The 16289-nt window shown below is 40.0% G+C and overlaps 2 protein-coding genes across 12 annotated transcripts in view; one reads left to right on the top strand and one right to left on the bottom strand.

Annotated features, from left to right (window-relative positions):
- The window catches only part of ssh (Protein phosphatase Slingshot), a 171612-nt gene extending 161449 nt beyond the window's left edge, over positions 1-10163 (top strand). For 8 of the 11 annotated variants that reach the window (XM_046626765.2, XM_046626764.2, XM_046626762.2 and 5 more), the window contains 4 exons: positions 4622-4816; positions 5330-5599; positions 5764-6323; positions 6724-10163. In XM_046626765.2, the coding sequence (XP_046482721.1) occupies positions 4622-4816; positions 5330-5599; positions 5764-6323; positions 6724-8849 (3151 nt within the window). In that variant the 3' untranslated portion in view covers positions 8850-10163. The other 3 variants (XM_046626773.2, XM_046626771.2, XM_046626772.2) reach the window with 3 other exon arrangements.
- A 2042-nt stretch (positions 10164-12205) lies between these two features.
- Positions 12206-15589, bottom strand: LOC124219357 (uncharacterized WD repeat-containing protein alr2800). Its single transcript, XM_046626800.2, has 6 exons — positions 15345-15589; positions 14848-15071; positions 14548-14737; positions 13675-13876; positions 12884-13078; positions 12206-12745 (listed from the first exon to the last, which is right to left on the bottom strand). Exons 1-6 carry the CDS (start codon positions 15587-15589, stop codon positions 12590-12592), a joined length of 1212 nt encoding a protein of 403 aa, XP_046482756.2. The 3' UTR covers positions 12206-12589.
- Between the last annotated feature and the right edge of the window lie 700 nt (positions 15590-16289).

The following is a 16289-nucleotide window of genomic DNA, read 5'->3' as shown; positions in this document are numbered from 1 at the left end:
TATACGTGGGTACATCGATGCACGTGTATTTGGAGAGCTCGAAGATACGCGTACCCAGATGTTCGAAAAGTCTCTCGCCATCCGCGCGGTCTATATTACCAACGGATCGTGTAATACAGTACCATCGAATTATCGTTGACATTTCGAAGTACGTAGGATAAAGGAAAAGACACACTCCGTTCACTTTGAATCACCGAAGATTAAGAAAAGACAAGCAAAGACGCGGAGGATAGTTTCGAGTGGGATCTTGCTCGTCTTCCTTGCTCACCTATCTAGTATCGATCAATGCATATGGTAGGTGTTTCGGTGCGCAACCACCAACACGATGATCACCAATGCCGAATATGGCCGTTCATCGTCATATGTCACATTATGCCTCCTCCTCGTACTCGGCCTGTATCTCTGTCTCTCTTTTCGCGGTGCCCACGCCGCTTCTATTCTGATCTTTCTTGGTCGTCGGCAATCGTGGCATATCCAAGCAGTCAGTAAAACGTGGCCCGTCTACCGAGAACCACTTCTTCGTTACACCTCCAAGATTTTCGCGAATCGCGCGGTGATATCGAGTTTGTGAAAAAATCTAGTAAACCGATCGTCCTCCACGGTGCCGGTGATTGTGGCTCAGATCGTACCTGTGACGGTATCGCAATGTCATTACACCATGCTCCTTGGATTCCTCGAGAGCTTAACCCGATAGACGACCGCCCCTACGCTTGATATCATTCTCTGGCATCGCCCTGGCACTCGACCCCCGTCGACCCCGGATCGCAAGGACGACCGTCAAGGACTCCTCGCCGGTGCTCGAGAGATGGGACGACTGGCTGCAGGCGGGTCAGTAAGAGATGACTAAACGAACCTAACGAACACCGATGACGTTGCTTCGTGGATCTTTAGTGTGTATCGTAGTGTTGGTAGTGTTGCCCGTTCTGCTACGGATCGCAAGGATTCTGGCCAACAATTATGGTCCCTTCTTCGCTCTCCTAGGAGCCCTGAAATTGGCTAGGTAGGATAAACGACACGGCGTGACCGGTGCCATGTGCCTTTCCCTTACACTCTTCTTTTACCATCTCCAGTGCCAAATATCATTTTACATCATTCGTGTTTTTCTTTATTTCGCATTACGAATCACGTGTCGCGTTGGAATTATCACGTTACATGCAAGAAACAGCACATCCGCACGATCGTGTCAACGACGGAGATCGCGCCTTCGATTTCACCGTTTAAATTCAATTCGATCTTTTGTTCGTTCATACCCAGCGCGCCACGCGTGGCGATGACGATCCATCGTGAGATCTACACCCAACAAATTGCGCAATTTAGAATGATCTCTCAGGCTCGAAGACATCGACACGGATTGGCGAGAGTATGGATGATAGTTTACTCCGGAGTTAACAACACGAAATGCTTCTCGCTAAGGAGACTGATAAACGTCTCACGTTGCGGCGTGTGGCCAAGCATTTTTCACATTCCTGATCAATCTTAAGACCAAGGACGACCACTCGATGCGAACGAGGAGCGTGTATCCGTGCAGCATACCGAGGATACGTACCGATTCATCCAAAGGTTTATCTCGTAGTTAAACTTCGCGGCACCTGCGCAACTTTGAATTGTTTCGTACAGATCAAGGTCAAGGTCAAAGTGAAGGTCACCCACGTCCTGTGGCAGAATGTACCAGAAGGCGTTGAACGTGTCCGAGTTTTGTACGTGTAGATCGTTGGATACCCGAATGATTTTTCTCTTTCGTCGAATGACAAGCACGTGGGCTTTAGATTATTTTTTGGACAGCCTTTTTTTTCCGCTAAACATTTCCTATCGCGTAAACGGAACGTTGGGATTTCTGGCACGTAGAAATTAAACACTAAACTGTAAATACGATCACCTTTATATAGAACTGACGTAACACGCATATGTGTGTACGGATAAAAGCTGGCGGAGCATTGCGCAAGTCTCTTTTCAACGTCTGAGAATACAAATTTATACTCAAATTCTCGGTTAAAATTATAGGTTTTTGGAAATCGTTTCGCGTACGCAGATGTTTCACGTGGAAAATGAAATGTGCTTTTGTCGCGGACGCTGCGATGTTTCTCGGCTGGTGTAACGTATAACATACATAGGTAGATATATCATACCGCGGAACAAAGACGACACGTTGACAATGAAAAACATAAAAATGTTTTGCTTAAATTGGACGTATTGCTCAGACGGTACGGTCACGAGAAGTTCAAGACTTGGCTGCTTCGGTAGCCAAGTTTTTCTGACTCGAATGATTCTACTGCGAACCAATTAGGACATGCCTATATCTTGCGGTAAATCAACGGAAGTGTATTTGCTACTCTTTCCAACTTTTTATTGTTTAAAAATAATTCGCAACGGGTGACTAAGGAAAATGCACCAGAATTTATCATTGTTTTCTTTCGCTGTAAGTCTCACCGTTCCTTGCTTACATGTTATATTATGAAAAGTGACATGCTCTTCGCTGTGTGTACAATGTGTACAATGATTCGGCTGACTGTGACACCTTAGCACGATTTTTGCACGAACTTTCGATACGAATTGAAAGTATTTAAAAGTGAGAATTGCTCCGTACATTATTTGTACAGCAAGTGGTATTTTTGTTTTATGACCCGAACTTTTTCGGAATATATCCGAATTCCTCAAGAAATAATCTTAAGCTGAGAATCGTTTCTGCTCAACCGTTGCGAAATGTATATGGAAAACGAAATAATAGACAAGATATTTCCCTTGTCAAGGGGGCATATACGAGTAGATTGCTGAAAAAGTAAGAGAATTTTCAATTCGATTAAAGTTAGTTTTATTGAAAAGTATTTATATTGAGCGTAATTTAAATATTTATTAAAATCGGTCAATGAGAAGTATTAAAATTAACAATTTTGCTCGTTGATTTAATTTACCTTGTTCACGATATTTCGAAAACGGCTCTATCGATTTATTGCAAATCCGGATACAGTATTCCTAAACAGTTTATACGCTATAACAGTACTTTCTGTTGATAGATTCTAGTAAAAGAAAAAATGAGGATAAAGCTTGATCTACATACTTTTGAATAAAATAAAACTCCAATCGAATCGAACAACTCGTTACATATGTAGGTATAAATTTCCAAAATTCACGTACTTTTTACCGCCTCATCCTCATATATTACACTCCTTTAATTAATAGGTTCTTAATTCCTTCTATCGGGCATTGCGTGGAACAATTAGATTTCACTACTGAGAGATCAGTAGCACGTGATAAACGTTAAACCACGAATTTCCTTTACGGTAGGTGTTGACTCAAAAATAGATTCGGTTCTTTGACGTTGTTTCTTCGCGATACGCGATTTATAATAAAACGTGGCGTTTAGAGGCGTGAACAAAGCGTCTGCCTATGCCAGCGGACTGCGGAAAAAAGATCATCAAGGTTTTCCTGGAGTCCGGAGCTCTCGTCGCTGACGGCACATTGGAGATATTATTTACGCTCTATTCGCTTGAGTATTGCAACTAGGTATCGTTGTGTAGTATTGGTAAATACACTTGTAGCCGATATCTTGTAACGATTCTCGGAAGCGTTTTGCTCCTCGAAGGCAACCTGCAGGTAACGAGCTTAATGCGTTTCGACTTACGTATTAACGAGTACTCGCGTATCTCAAATCTTCACGCGATATCCCTGCCTAACCTTTCAGCGGCAAAGCGGAAATTAACACGTCTCAGTGCTTCTTGGGTATCCCAGTCCGACGGGAAGTGGTTTTTCCTTAGATAACGACTGGCAAAATGACAATGTCGCGAACCTGATCGACCACCAGTGTCAGAGGAGCACGCAGTTTGCGTCGGACATTCGCGATGGAAGCGTCTAAGAAGATGATTAAATTTCCCTGCGTATTGTTGAAAATAATAAGGTGATGAATATTCGCCGATTTGCTTACATACGGTATTATTTATCGCTCAAAATATCGCTATATAGCGAGTAAATTAACTATAGCGATCGTAATTAAGACGGATTCTCCATATGATTTGCGTTAATTATTCATGCGGTTGTTGGAAGATATACAGAGTCAGTCGAAGACCAAAAAAGAAAAAAAAAAAAAAAACAGATAACGAATTACAATTGACAAATGAACTGGAAAGCTTTCCACGTACATACATGTGCATGTTTATTAAGTGGAGCGGAGTTTAACGTGTCCCAGTTCACAAACTGCCTTTCGCAATTATTAGAGAAACATACAGCGTGGAAAAAAAAGTCATGATTTTTACCAAACCATTATTTGTGCATGTAATCTAAAGGTTCAACGAGTTTTGTGAAAATCACTTGTCGAATTCTATTCTGTCGAAGTTAGTAACGTTATTGTAACGATTCCTGCTGAGGAAAAAGCGGAATTGGTTGGAAAAAAAGTTCGCCTCAACAGAATCATATCCCCCCCCTTATGTTCAAGCGTTATTTTTATCATGAAAGTACTACAGACCAAACGATTTGTTTCCGAATTGAAGAAAACTATGAAAACTGCCTGAGATCGAAACAGGCCAAGTTAAATAAATCTCGCTGATTTCATTAACGATGATCAGATTATCTCGCGACTTTCGTGCATTTTGGTGAATTTCTCGTCTAAGTTTATCGTGATTTGTTGCAGGTCAGCTTTGCAAACGCTTCACAAGGTGTCCAGCAAAGCTCGAGAGCAGAACTATTTTCTCGGGGGTTTGTCCCATGACTGGGTCAATTACTATGAGCAACGGATCGAGAGTGACCGCTCGTGCCTCAACGAGTGGCACACAATGGATAATCTTGAATCCCGCAGGCCACCGTCTCCGGACAGTGAGCGCAGCAAGTGAGTAGCGATCGGCTGTTTTTCACAAATTATATACCTTATCAAAAAGTCCGGATTACTTCCTTGGTCAAAATAGGCGATGAGAAATTTAAATAACATCACTTAGGCTCAAAATTGATACTTAGATCGTCATTATACGCTTGAAGATGATATTCTTTTTTCTACAGGAATAGTAACCTAGTGCAAAATGCCGATTGGTACTCTGCCAATATTATAGTTGCGTTTGTTGACGCTTCTGGCACCAGAATTTACTTGTGTGTATAAATAGAACATAACTTCATAGGTGTCCTTCAATTATTTCCAGTTTCTGCGTCTATTGCACTCACAATTATTTTTTTTTACATAGCTACAAGTATAATAATATGCGCGTTTATTTTATTCGATGAGTTAAAATAAAAGATAATTCTCAACAAACATAGCCAGAATACAGGTTGTAGTGACTAGATGATGCTGAAATCACATCTGCAGATGCACGGCAGATTTCTTATAATATTTATTCTTTTTTTTAACCAGACCCAGGGAGAGAGAGGAAACTGAGCGTGTTATCAGATCAACTTTGAAAGAGATCATGATGTCCGTTGATCTCGACGAGGTAACCTCAAAGTACATCAGAGGTCGTCTCGAGGAAGACCTCGACATGGATCTCGGAGAATTCAAACCATTCATTGATCAAGAAATGCTAACTATATTGGGGCAGATGGATGCGCCAACCGAGATATTCGAGCACGTTTACCTCGGCAGCGAATGGAATGCCAGCAATTTAGAAGAGCTGCAAAAAAATGGGTAAGAAAATACGTATTTTCAACGATTTAATATGCATCCGTGTTTTACTAGCTTAGATTCACTTTCCAGTCTCACGTATGATGAAAAAACTCCAAAGTTTGGAATAAATATTTACCTGGAATTGGGAGTGTCATTTTGGTTAATAACCGATTATAATTTTTCAGAGTGAGGCACATCTTGAACGTTACAAGAGAAATCGACAATTTTTTCCCAGGGATGTTCAATTACTTGAATGTCCGCGTTTACGATGATGAAAAAACGGATTTGCTCAAACATTGGGATGACACGTTTAAATATATAACGAAGGCGAAGAAGGAGGGTTCAAAAGTGCTGGTTCATTGTAAAATGGGAGTTTCCAGGTCGGCTTCGGTTGTGATTGCCTACGCTATGAAGGCCTACAACTGGGACTACTCGCAAGCCCTGAAACACGTAAAAGATAAACGAAGCTGCATAAAGCCAAACAGTAGTTTCGTATCGCAACTCGAAACGTATCAGGGCATTTTAGATGCCATGAAGAACAAGGAGAAATTACAAAGGTCCAAATCTGACACGAATTTAAAGTCACCGACGATGGTCAAAGACCAAGTTAAGAAGGAAGAAAAAGTTGACAGTGTTGATACCGATAATCTACTCCAAGCACCTGGTACCGAATTAAAACGTAACGGTCAGAGACCGAAAAGCTGGTCACCGGATGCAGAAGTTTCGGAAAATATGCTCCCTGCCGGTACGTACAATTATTGCCTTATTCATTCATGAACTCTGCCAAGGGATATAAAAAATTAAAAACAGTTCGCAGCTTGTATTTATCGTAACAATTTTCATTTCGTTATGTAACAAGTTGCAATTAATTTCGAAACGGAATGTTATTTAAGTAAATCTTTACAGACGAAGTTGCAGTTTTCTACCACACAAAACCTAACGTGTACCATGTAAACGCATAGTTTCTACTCTGTTTTAATAGATTTTTTTTTATCTACTGTTTTCATGGTTTATACTCTCGAGCGCTAGATGTCCCCTTTTATTGCGACATTCTCATCGTCGAAACAGAGTGACAACACAAAGCCAACCACCGTACATTACGATCTCACACGGTTTCTAACAAATTGTTTTTATTTCTGTTTCAGTGTCTTTATCGCAGTCGCTTGAGAGGCTGGATAATACCGGTAGTTCGGAAATAACGCGAGAGGATTTGCTGCGCGGTACGAATACGAGTAAAAGCGCGGAAGACCAGGAGGCGAGGAACGTCCTTATGCCGTGCGACAACGGCCAATCGTACAGTGTTTCACAAAATAAAATAGTTCACCTACCTGGGCCAGACACACCGAGTGTTAAGCACAGAGTAAACGAGCTGGAAACTCAAGGACAGAGGAGAAAAGGACTGGTTTTGAACCTGACGAACCAGTTCGAGGCAGCAACCAGCAAACCTTCATCCCCTGGTTCGGATTCCGACGTTAAACCACTTTCTCAAAGCCCGCCTCCACCCTCTTGCGTCGGCGAGGCGAATGAAAAGCAAGAAAACCCGGATACCGAAGAAGCGTGGGACCCGAGTGATAAGCAGAGTGATAAGGAGAGCCTAGTCTCGACACAAACGACTCATCCAACTGGAACAACACCGTCTGCAATTAACAATAGTGAATGTCTAGTCTGGACTGCATCGGCAGAATATAAAACTAACACCGATTCGAACAGGGATACTAGTTCTAACGGGGTAGTGACTATTAGTGAGAGTGAGTGTATTGCCGGCCAACCAACGGCCGTTTATCCAAATTTAATCAGTCGACGGTCAAGGAAGGACGGAGACCCGTTCAGCACGCAACTGGACAGGGTATTCGACAGGGAAGAAAGGCGGGGCGAACCGGCGAGGGATTCACCGAGTCGTCAGAGCTCCTGGAGCAGTTACGACAGTGCGGTCATAATGGACAACAATTCGGTACACAGTTCGTGGGCCACGTTGCCATCGAGAAACAGTTCGTGGGGGTCTTACGACATGCGACCTTCCGACCCGCTCGGATCTAGTGGTTTGTTTCCTTACGACAAGGAGGAAATACCGTGGCATCCTGGTACGGTCAAGAGAACGAAACAAAAACTTGAGGAAAGCACGAGCACCGTGAACAAAAGAGTCTGTACACAGGATTCGGACCCTGACGATAAGTCGGAGCGGCTCACGGCGGGTGATGAGGACGCTCCCGTCGAGGCCTACAACCCCGTTCTTCTTCATTATACAGCCTCGCCAACTCCCAGGCGGAGGGACTCGCCTCCCACGCATGAATCTAGTCCGAAAATTGGAACTGTCAGGGAGTCAGCAAGCTCTGCTGGAGGGATAGACATTAAACCTGGAGTGACGAGCGTTAGAGCGCTGGGAAGATTGTCGACAAGCGCACCAGCTCCCTCGTCATTGTCCTCGGAATCGGACCTGCCCTCGCCGCTGAGATCATGCAGGTCTGAGAGCGAAACAAACTCACCGTGCGTTGTGAACACTTCGCAATGTCCCTCGGTGATGCATCACAAAATGGTTTTGGAAAGTTTGAGCAACAAATCAATGTTCAATAAGCGGTGTCTCTCCGTCGACGACTCACCCGAGTTCGAATGCCCCAGGAGTAGTTCCGGCATAGTGAAGAATCTTAAAAAAGAATTCGAGGCCAAGTCAACGAAGCCTGAAAAGAGCCCTGAGAATAACGAGCCTGTTGAAGTATTGCCTAATACTCGGCAAAAAAAGGATAACAAGATAAGGAGCTTGCCGTCGTCTCCCGTCATCGCTCATAACGATTCGAAGATCCGATGCGCGTCGGTAAACGGTTCTAAGGACAAGGACAAGGACGCGAAGAAGCAGGATGTCGAATCACCACAGCCGGAAACTGCCGAGGATTTATCCGTGAAAGTCCTGGTCGGAAAATACGAATTTGCCAAGCCAGAACCACGAAGAACCTCGGAGATACAACTAAGAGTTCACAAAGATAAGGATAAGGATAAGGATAAAGATGCAATGGAAGTTCACCCACCAGCCAAGTCTAGAATAGCTCCGGAATTGTCGAGGAGATCCGCGCCCATAATGATAAATCATTCGCCTCTATTTCCCGAGGCGCCAGAAGCGCCGGGAAGGCCTCCATCGGTTCCGTCACCCAGCGTCGTTGTCGCAAGCGTCGTTGCAAAGGCAGCAAGCAAAAAGCAGCAGCAACACGGCAGATCACATCCTTTGGCTATGCTCCGAGTTAGACCCAGGCACAGCAGTCCGGTTTACAACACTATGTAAAGAAATACTTGAAGGAAAAAAAAACGGAACGTTGACTTCGTTATTTTTATTTTCGAATTTTCAAATTTATACATGCTGGTTTATTTGTTTTTTTTTCAATTTTTTTTTTTGTAAACTTTACTCTTATTCTCTATCATAGTGATGTAGAGGAATGTCGTAGCTATGGAGTTATATGCCCTAAACACCCCGGGAGTATGTTACTTGTAAAAAGAATTATCGTGTGATCTCTTTATTATGTATGTATGCCAATACGCTTTGGCTGCGAGCTAATGACAATGGCTCAATTATTAATTGACAGAGCCAAGGTGTATCTATATCTGTTTCAAATTGATATTACATGTTTTTCGTGTCAAAGATATTTTGCAAAATTTGAATCATCATCGTTGCTCTTATGATTCGAATTTATGTAAAAAAATTATGTAAGTAATTGACTATCTTTCTATCGCTATAACAAATAGCGAAGCATTGAATTATCGTAACCCTTTTTTCTCTGAGACACGATAATATTACAGAATATTGGTGATTAAGCACTGAACAATAACCGCGAAAATTTGCAAATCACCAAATCATTTGCAAGGTCGATCCAATTAAGGTGTAAGTTAGATTTGGAGCAACCTGAAAGTGAAACAGATCAGATATCTTGGCTCGTATACGTTCACTTAAAATAAAATAAGCTAGAAATGCAACAATACAGTTATATGTATGATTATAAGCGAAGGGAAAGAGGTCGTGTTAAGCATGGAAGTATGAAAACTGGTATTCCTATGTCATCTCGTCATAACTCTTAGTGGGCTTGGAATCAAATAAGCATAGAAAAAAAATATGGTGCGATATGTTAAGGACAATTAAATTACCAATTCGGAAAGAGGAAAATATAATGAGTTTTCAGAATCAGGAGGCTTTGATGTTGGTCAAGTGGCGAGCGCTCGGACAGGCTGTGAATGTAACGTCTGAGCCTCGTGTGCTTTGGTATATACTGTAATGATTTTCTATTAGTTTAATTTTTTTTTTCTTTGTTCTCTTTTCGTTCCCACTTGTTTTCTCTTATCGGTTTGTTTCCAATTTTTTTTCAACTGTAATTAGTTTCTACTTAATTTCTCCGTGTGGAAAAGTAATTCACCATTGATCGTTCGACATGAAATAATAAAAAAATTTTTTCAACCGTCATGTATTCGGAACTGAACGATTGCACAGTGATGAAAAACGACTATGAGACAATGTAAAGAAAAAGAGAGGGAAAGGGAGAAAAAAAAAACATCGTACACTGTTTAATAATTTATAATGACTAATGTGATTAGAAGCACATGATGTGAAGTGCATAGCGTTTGGGAATGAGAGTAAGTAATTTAGCTAAACAAAGTTTGTGTAGACGTTGTGTATGTTGAGTATGCACTGTGTGACTGAACAAAAGTAATCGAGGCAGTGAGATTAAGAATCATTTGATTGAAAGAAAAGAGGTTTTTTTCGATTCTAGGATTATTTATCCATGTAAATATTTTTAAATATATCTAAGTTCCTTGTGGCTCTCTTCTGGCGAATCGAGGAGAATAAAAGATTCAACGGAGTTAGGTTTTCACTTTAAATCTGTGTATAAAATAATAAAGTAATTACCTGTGTAGAGAAGATAGAAATATTAGCTGAATTTAGAGGCGAGCGAAAAACGTAACGAGAAAAAGAAATGGAAAATAACGAATTTAAATTTAGATAACTCACGCTGTATTTAATAACAACTATTTCTTATTAATATTATAAGAGATATAATATTATTTACTTCCAATACGGATTTTTGTTTTTTGAAAAATTTCAATAATTTTTTTGTTTCTCTTTCGTTTGTTAACTTTGAAAGCTTATAAACAGCTTGTATTTGTCAATGTAAATATAAATTGTACGATTTTTCTATCCCAATGCTTCAACTATTTGCGTATTTCTTAATTATCTCATATCATTATGATCCTATACACTTGACACTCCTGTTACTTCTACATCATTGTAATCTATACCCGGAATAATTCGACTCAGTTTAGAAATTTGATTCATTCGAAACCAGTGTCCTCTACATTTGTTACAATCATTCAAATTACATTTTGTATGCCAAAATTTCTCAACGGAAAGTACACTTCATATGTAAATCTTGAAATATGTACAGTAATTAAAAAACAAGCAAATAGAGCAATGATACTTAAATTTGACAACACAAAAGCCTTTTTTATTGAAAATCTAATGTTTGAAACATATCATCGCGATTTAATTTAGAGACGAAATTTTGGAATAAAGTTGAAAATTTTTATATGTCTATACATACATACATCATGTTTCTACTTTTAACGCATAAAAGTTCTGTTCCTTTTTTTTTGTGTTTAAAGAGTTTTCAAATCGCGCTTCACTATCAAAGACCAATTTTATACTATACAAAACCTGAATTCGACAAATTTTAAACTCTACTATGACGCATAAAACTATATTGACTAATATATCTTATATATATATTTTATTACCACGGTGACGTCTCAACAGAATAATGAAACAAAATTTTAATGAACTTACAATTAGAATATCTGATCGAACGCGTAGTTGAACAAGATTGTCTCAATTTAAGGGAAAGAAATCAAAACGAAATTTCCGGGAATAATGGCTTACTACAGAAATGAGACATTTTTCTCCATTGGAGCAAATTTCGGTCAATCAGTGTTGATCGATAAGCGTTTAAACAATTCGTGTCACTATCGATGCCGACAATAGTTCAGCATGTAAAAAGTGACATGCTCACATGAAGTATGCACCAATGTCATCTTTCCAAATTTACATTTATCACCCTATATATGTGTCGTCTCGTTAACACATTTCATGCTATTTCAAGGCGGACTGATTCGCTCTTATCTGCAATCTATTGCACGGATGCAGAATGAAAATAACTCCCATTTGTAAAAGACTATGTATACTATCGAATTTTTACAAATTAAAAGAAGTTTTTTTTTTTTTTATAAATCTTTTACCTCCTCGTCCAGAGTCAGTTGATAACTGACAACAATTCTTAGTGCGTAGTATTCGACTATAGTAAGTTTTTTTATACTTAATGATGAATTGATGCGCTCATTTTAGGTACCCCCCCCCCCCCCCCCCCCCTCTCCCACCTCTCACCCCACCTCGCGGTTTCCTCTCCGTCATTGCCTTCGATTCCTACCTTTGTTCCCAATCGCTTAAGTGTGTGTTTAAACAATAATAATGATAATGATAATAGTAACGATAATTATAACGATAATGATAGAGAAAAATGAAAGAAAATGAGTAAAAAAAATCTACTGTCTTAAAAAATCGTGCGTTGTTCTGTATAAATTTTGTACCATAGTTTGTATTAAATAAAATACATTGTTCATTGCTTGAGATACAGTAGTTTTTTTTATACATATAGAAATAATTACTAACATTTCAATAAGCGTTTGTACTCGTTATAATGACGATTTTACAAGATTTACGTGTAACATAGTTCTACTCAGTGTTTTGCTGTTTCGCAGTTTTAAACGGTTGTTGTTTTTCAGTCTTATCTAGTACGAGAATGTTCGATGAACTAAACTGATGCTCGCTTAACACATCATTATAGTTGTACAACAGAATATTTATCTCGTCGTATTTCAAAATAGAATCTTATCGGGCGAACAATTTTTGTTACAAGTTCTATTTTTCGCTTTTTTTCCGCCACCTCATTGGCGTATAAGTTGACACTAATTCTGGGTAATAATTCATTACCCAACATCAATTTCGTATATTTTCTTTGCGGAGCAAAAGGCCATCCTTGGTAAAAGGGGCATATCATTTATCTTCGAGCGTTTAATGCGCTTTGTAGGTCCGATTGCCAAATCAAACACCGCACCAGGAAAATTTCTTATGGATCCTACAGTCTGAAAAAATAAAAAGGAATTCATTATATTGTGAAAAGAATATTGGAAACATTGATACAGTATAATGTATAAACATTGTGTACAGTATGCATGGTTTTTTTTATCTCTTATATCAACAAAATCATACTCAATCCTTACCGTATGCGAACGCAAATCAACTACCCTCAAAAGATTGGTCACGCCACCACCGCAAATAATAAATAGATTATTTATGTATTTTCCGCAGTACAGCTGTGAATTAAAAACATCCGGCTCGATGGTGACCATTAATTTTCCCGAACCGTAATCCCATAGTTGGAGAGGGTTTTTGCGTTGCCATGCGCAAGTTAGAATCTGCACGCATAAAATTATGATCTTTCCATGATGACACGAGAAACAAAAGTTTATTTACCTCTGCGCTAATTTTCCGCCGCACTGAGAAAAATTTCATTTGTTACAGTGACTAGAAAAATTCAATTAACCAGGTATCGTTTCAAACACTGTTTGAATATTGTTGGAATTGCAAAAGACGAGGTACGCATAACCATTTTGCGCTGTTGTCGATCCTTTTTTGGTAACTGCAACGCAAAATCAGGTTGTTCGGTTTACTCTACTTTTTCAGTTGAACAAAGCTTTAACGTCAATTTATCGTTGCACGAGCGTTAAATTTTCGCAGCAGTTACAAGAAAATCTAGTAACAGTGATCGTGATGAGAAAGAATAGTAACGGATGCTAGACTTTCCGGTAACAGCTAGAGAACTAATTCTCATTTTATACCTAGAACTATATTTCTCGATCGTGGTAAAAAATGAAAATAGTTAAGGACTGAGCGGTAACCGGAACTAAAAATTTCTCTCAGTGCGTATATTTTACCCTGAAATTAGTGCTGAACGTTGGCGAAGTTTCAGTCAGGTCGCGTTTATAACTTATGGCTAAGAACCAGATTGTACCTCCTTCCCAGTTTTGCTGATATCGATGCCATCGCCGCACATATGAACTCCGGAAATATGTCGAGTAGCATAAGGCTGCCTGGTATCCCAGAATTGCATGGTATCGTCCCATCCACCACTGATAAGTTCATGCGCTGATTTCGGGTTAAAGCACGCACAAAATACGCGCGAAGTATGCCCATTCATCATGTCAGGTGCGTTGCTGTAAATTTTGTATCAAATATGTATAAATCAATTGTAAATTGCGAGTATTCCAAAATTTGATGAGATTAATGGTAGACGGCTGAGAAGGGGGGATGAATTTTGGGAGCTTATAACTCTACTAGAAATTATTCAATTCGATTGGGGGTTTGTTTAATCCAAAAGTACATACCTCTGTAGATCGAGTTTCATTTACATATTTTTGTCTTATCAGAATCAATTAATGGGAACTGTATCGTTGAACTATTTCGCTTGGCGATATACTTTACTTTTTAGACAGTTTATCCTTTGCTGTGATCAGAAATTGTGTTAACACGATGACGACGGTTCGAGGTTGAAATTCGATTTTACTAACAATATTTCTAACTCTTTTAGAGGATAAATTATCCAAGAATACTATCTCGAAATTTAAAGTAAAACGGTTTCACCGTTTTTTGAGATATCGTGGTCACCGCATAACACGTCACTTTGGGAAGTGGTTGACGTTATTGTCAGTGCCAATGCTTCTCTTCACCACTTCTACTTAGGAAAATACGTAAACGAACCGCGACCTACGGCATAGTTTCGAATCAAACAAACCGCAATCGAATTGAATGTTTGTCCGTCGAGGTATAAACTCTCAAAATTACCCCCAACGGTTTCGGTCAACGGTAGATGGATTTGACTATTTACCTGGCATGAAATACTCGTTCCTGTATTTTGGTTTCTTCGTCGTAAAGATAAATATTTGTATCGTCACCAACGGTCACAAACTTTGGAAGAAACGGATGGTACCCCAGGCCTAGTGTCTGCCTTCTTTCTCTTATCGTGTAAAGGCACTGCCCAGTCGGATAATGCCAGCATTTTACGCAGCCTGTAGCATCTGTTGAATGCGGAGAAAAATTGGGAGGTGTTGAGAAGCGAGAAATTCGAAAGACGCATCAATGCCGCAAACTGAACACAAGGATTCCTGTGCGAAAATCGGGGACTAACATGTTGCGGTCAGCGTTTGGGTTATCGGATAAGATCTATTAACGGGTCGGTGTCTTATAGCAGTTGTAGGTCCAGGATGCTGGCGCATTTCGGCGTCCCGAAGAGCCGTTACATACTGGCCCGAATTGATTTTGAACATTCTCACTGTTCCGTCAGAAATCCCTGCCGCTAACATCTCACACTGTTCCGTGTAAGCGATGCACAATACGTCTTGCGACCCTTCCCTGCGGTGTTAATTTCAACGTAACAAATTCACCAACTTTCTCAAAGGATATTCTCATATTTAGACGAACTTCCAAGTGACGAGTTCTACGTATTAAAGTTGCATAGAATTTTAAGTCTACCATATTTCAATATTTACAAAAATACAGACTCCATGTGCCGGTTGAGGATTCTTTTCTACGCGAACACGATATCTCAGAGATTGCAGTCTTGCAATGAATGAAGGTCATCGTTCATATTTCGGAACTTGTTGTAGATCGCATATTGAAACGTACATTTGACTAATGATGTTGACATCTCCATCTATTTGTATTCCTTGCTCAGATTCTGCATCCATTTCTGTCGCGTTATTGGCTACTTGCGACCGAGCGAGTGAACTATTTATGGCATAGCTTACACTTCGAGATCGCTGAGTAAGTACACTGAGGGACGGTGATGGATTGCTTATTATTGAAGGATCTAGCACACTGCTGGTAGGTTTGTGTACTGTTGGCGACTGAAAACCGTGGATGACTTTCATTATGAAGCCTTTGAATCATATTTTGAACTGGCCAACGGTCGAGTTTAAACGAACACGATACGGACACCGTAGATCTTGTCATTCATTCACGGATGAGTATTATGTGGAAAGAGATCAGGAGGATGATCAAGTTCAACATGACACCGCGGTGACATTGGTTGAGGTTAAACCGACTTTTGGGCCCTGAAGTAAATGTGCAAGCGGTGCATTTGTCAGATTGGCAAATCTCTTATTTCATAGACACTTGAAAACCTTTTGAACGCAACTCGAAAGCGGATTAGACATTAATGGTATTATGTTTCGAATTTTAGTAGTATCCGTTAAAAATTTATGTTTACATGCCTGAAGTCAACAGCACATGTTTCCCTTACTTGAAGTACATTAATGTTGCTCGTGAGTCAGTTCTGAAATTCCTGAAAACAGTATGCTCTGAGAATAGATCGAACGGATGTCGGAAACGTGAAATAGCTCGATTCTCACTATGTTTATTATTCAAAGGCATCAAAAAAACCTTGCCATAATAATAATCACCAACAGATCATGGTTACAACAGAATAATTGCAGTTAATTAATCATCGGCAAATTTTGGGCTTTTTAATTTCTCGTGGAAACATGTCGAGTCTCTCTGCGAACTGCTAAACGCCTGGCGCGGAAGCTGAAGGTGACCCGCCACACACAGGTTCACTACTGGCGAAAGAGC

This window comes from Neodiprion pinetum, chromosome 5, assembly GCF_021155775.2.
Source record: "Neodiprion pinetum isolate iyNeoPine1 chromosome 5, iyNeoPine1.2, whole genome shotgun sequence".
Lineage (NCBI taxonomy): Eukaryota > Metazoa > Arthropoda > Insecta > Hymenoptera > Diprionidae > Neodiprion > Neodiprion pinetum.
Note: the sequence above shows the minus strand (reverse complement) of the source record. Positions and strands in the feature narration are given on the sequence as shown.

What these genes read in the sequence shown, in the direction of transcription:
- LOC124219357 (XM_046626800.2), bottom strand. Translation starts at nt 15,589, where the DNA reads ATGAAAGTCATCCACGGTTTTCAGTCGCCAACAGTACACAAACCTACC. An exon ending in CCAAACGCTGACCGCAACAT is followed by an intron (nt 14,738 to 14,847) that starts GTTAGTCCCCGA and finishes CGCATTCAACAG; the next exon opens with ATGCTACAGGCTGCGTAAAA. An exon ending in GAACGAGTATTTCATGCCAG is followed by an intron (nt 13,877 to 14,547) that starts GTAAATAGTCAA and finishes CAAAATTTACAG; the next exon opens with CAACGCACCTGACATGATGA.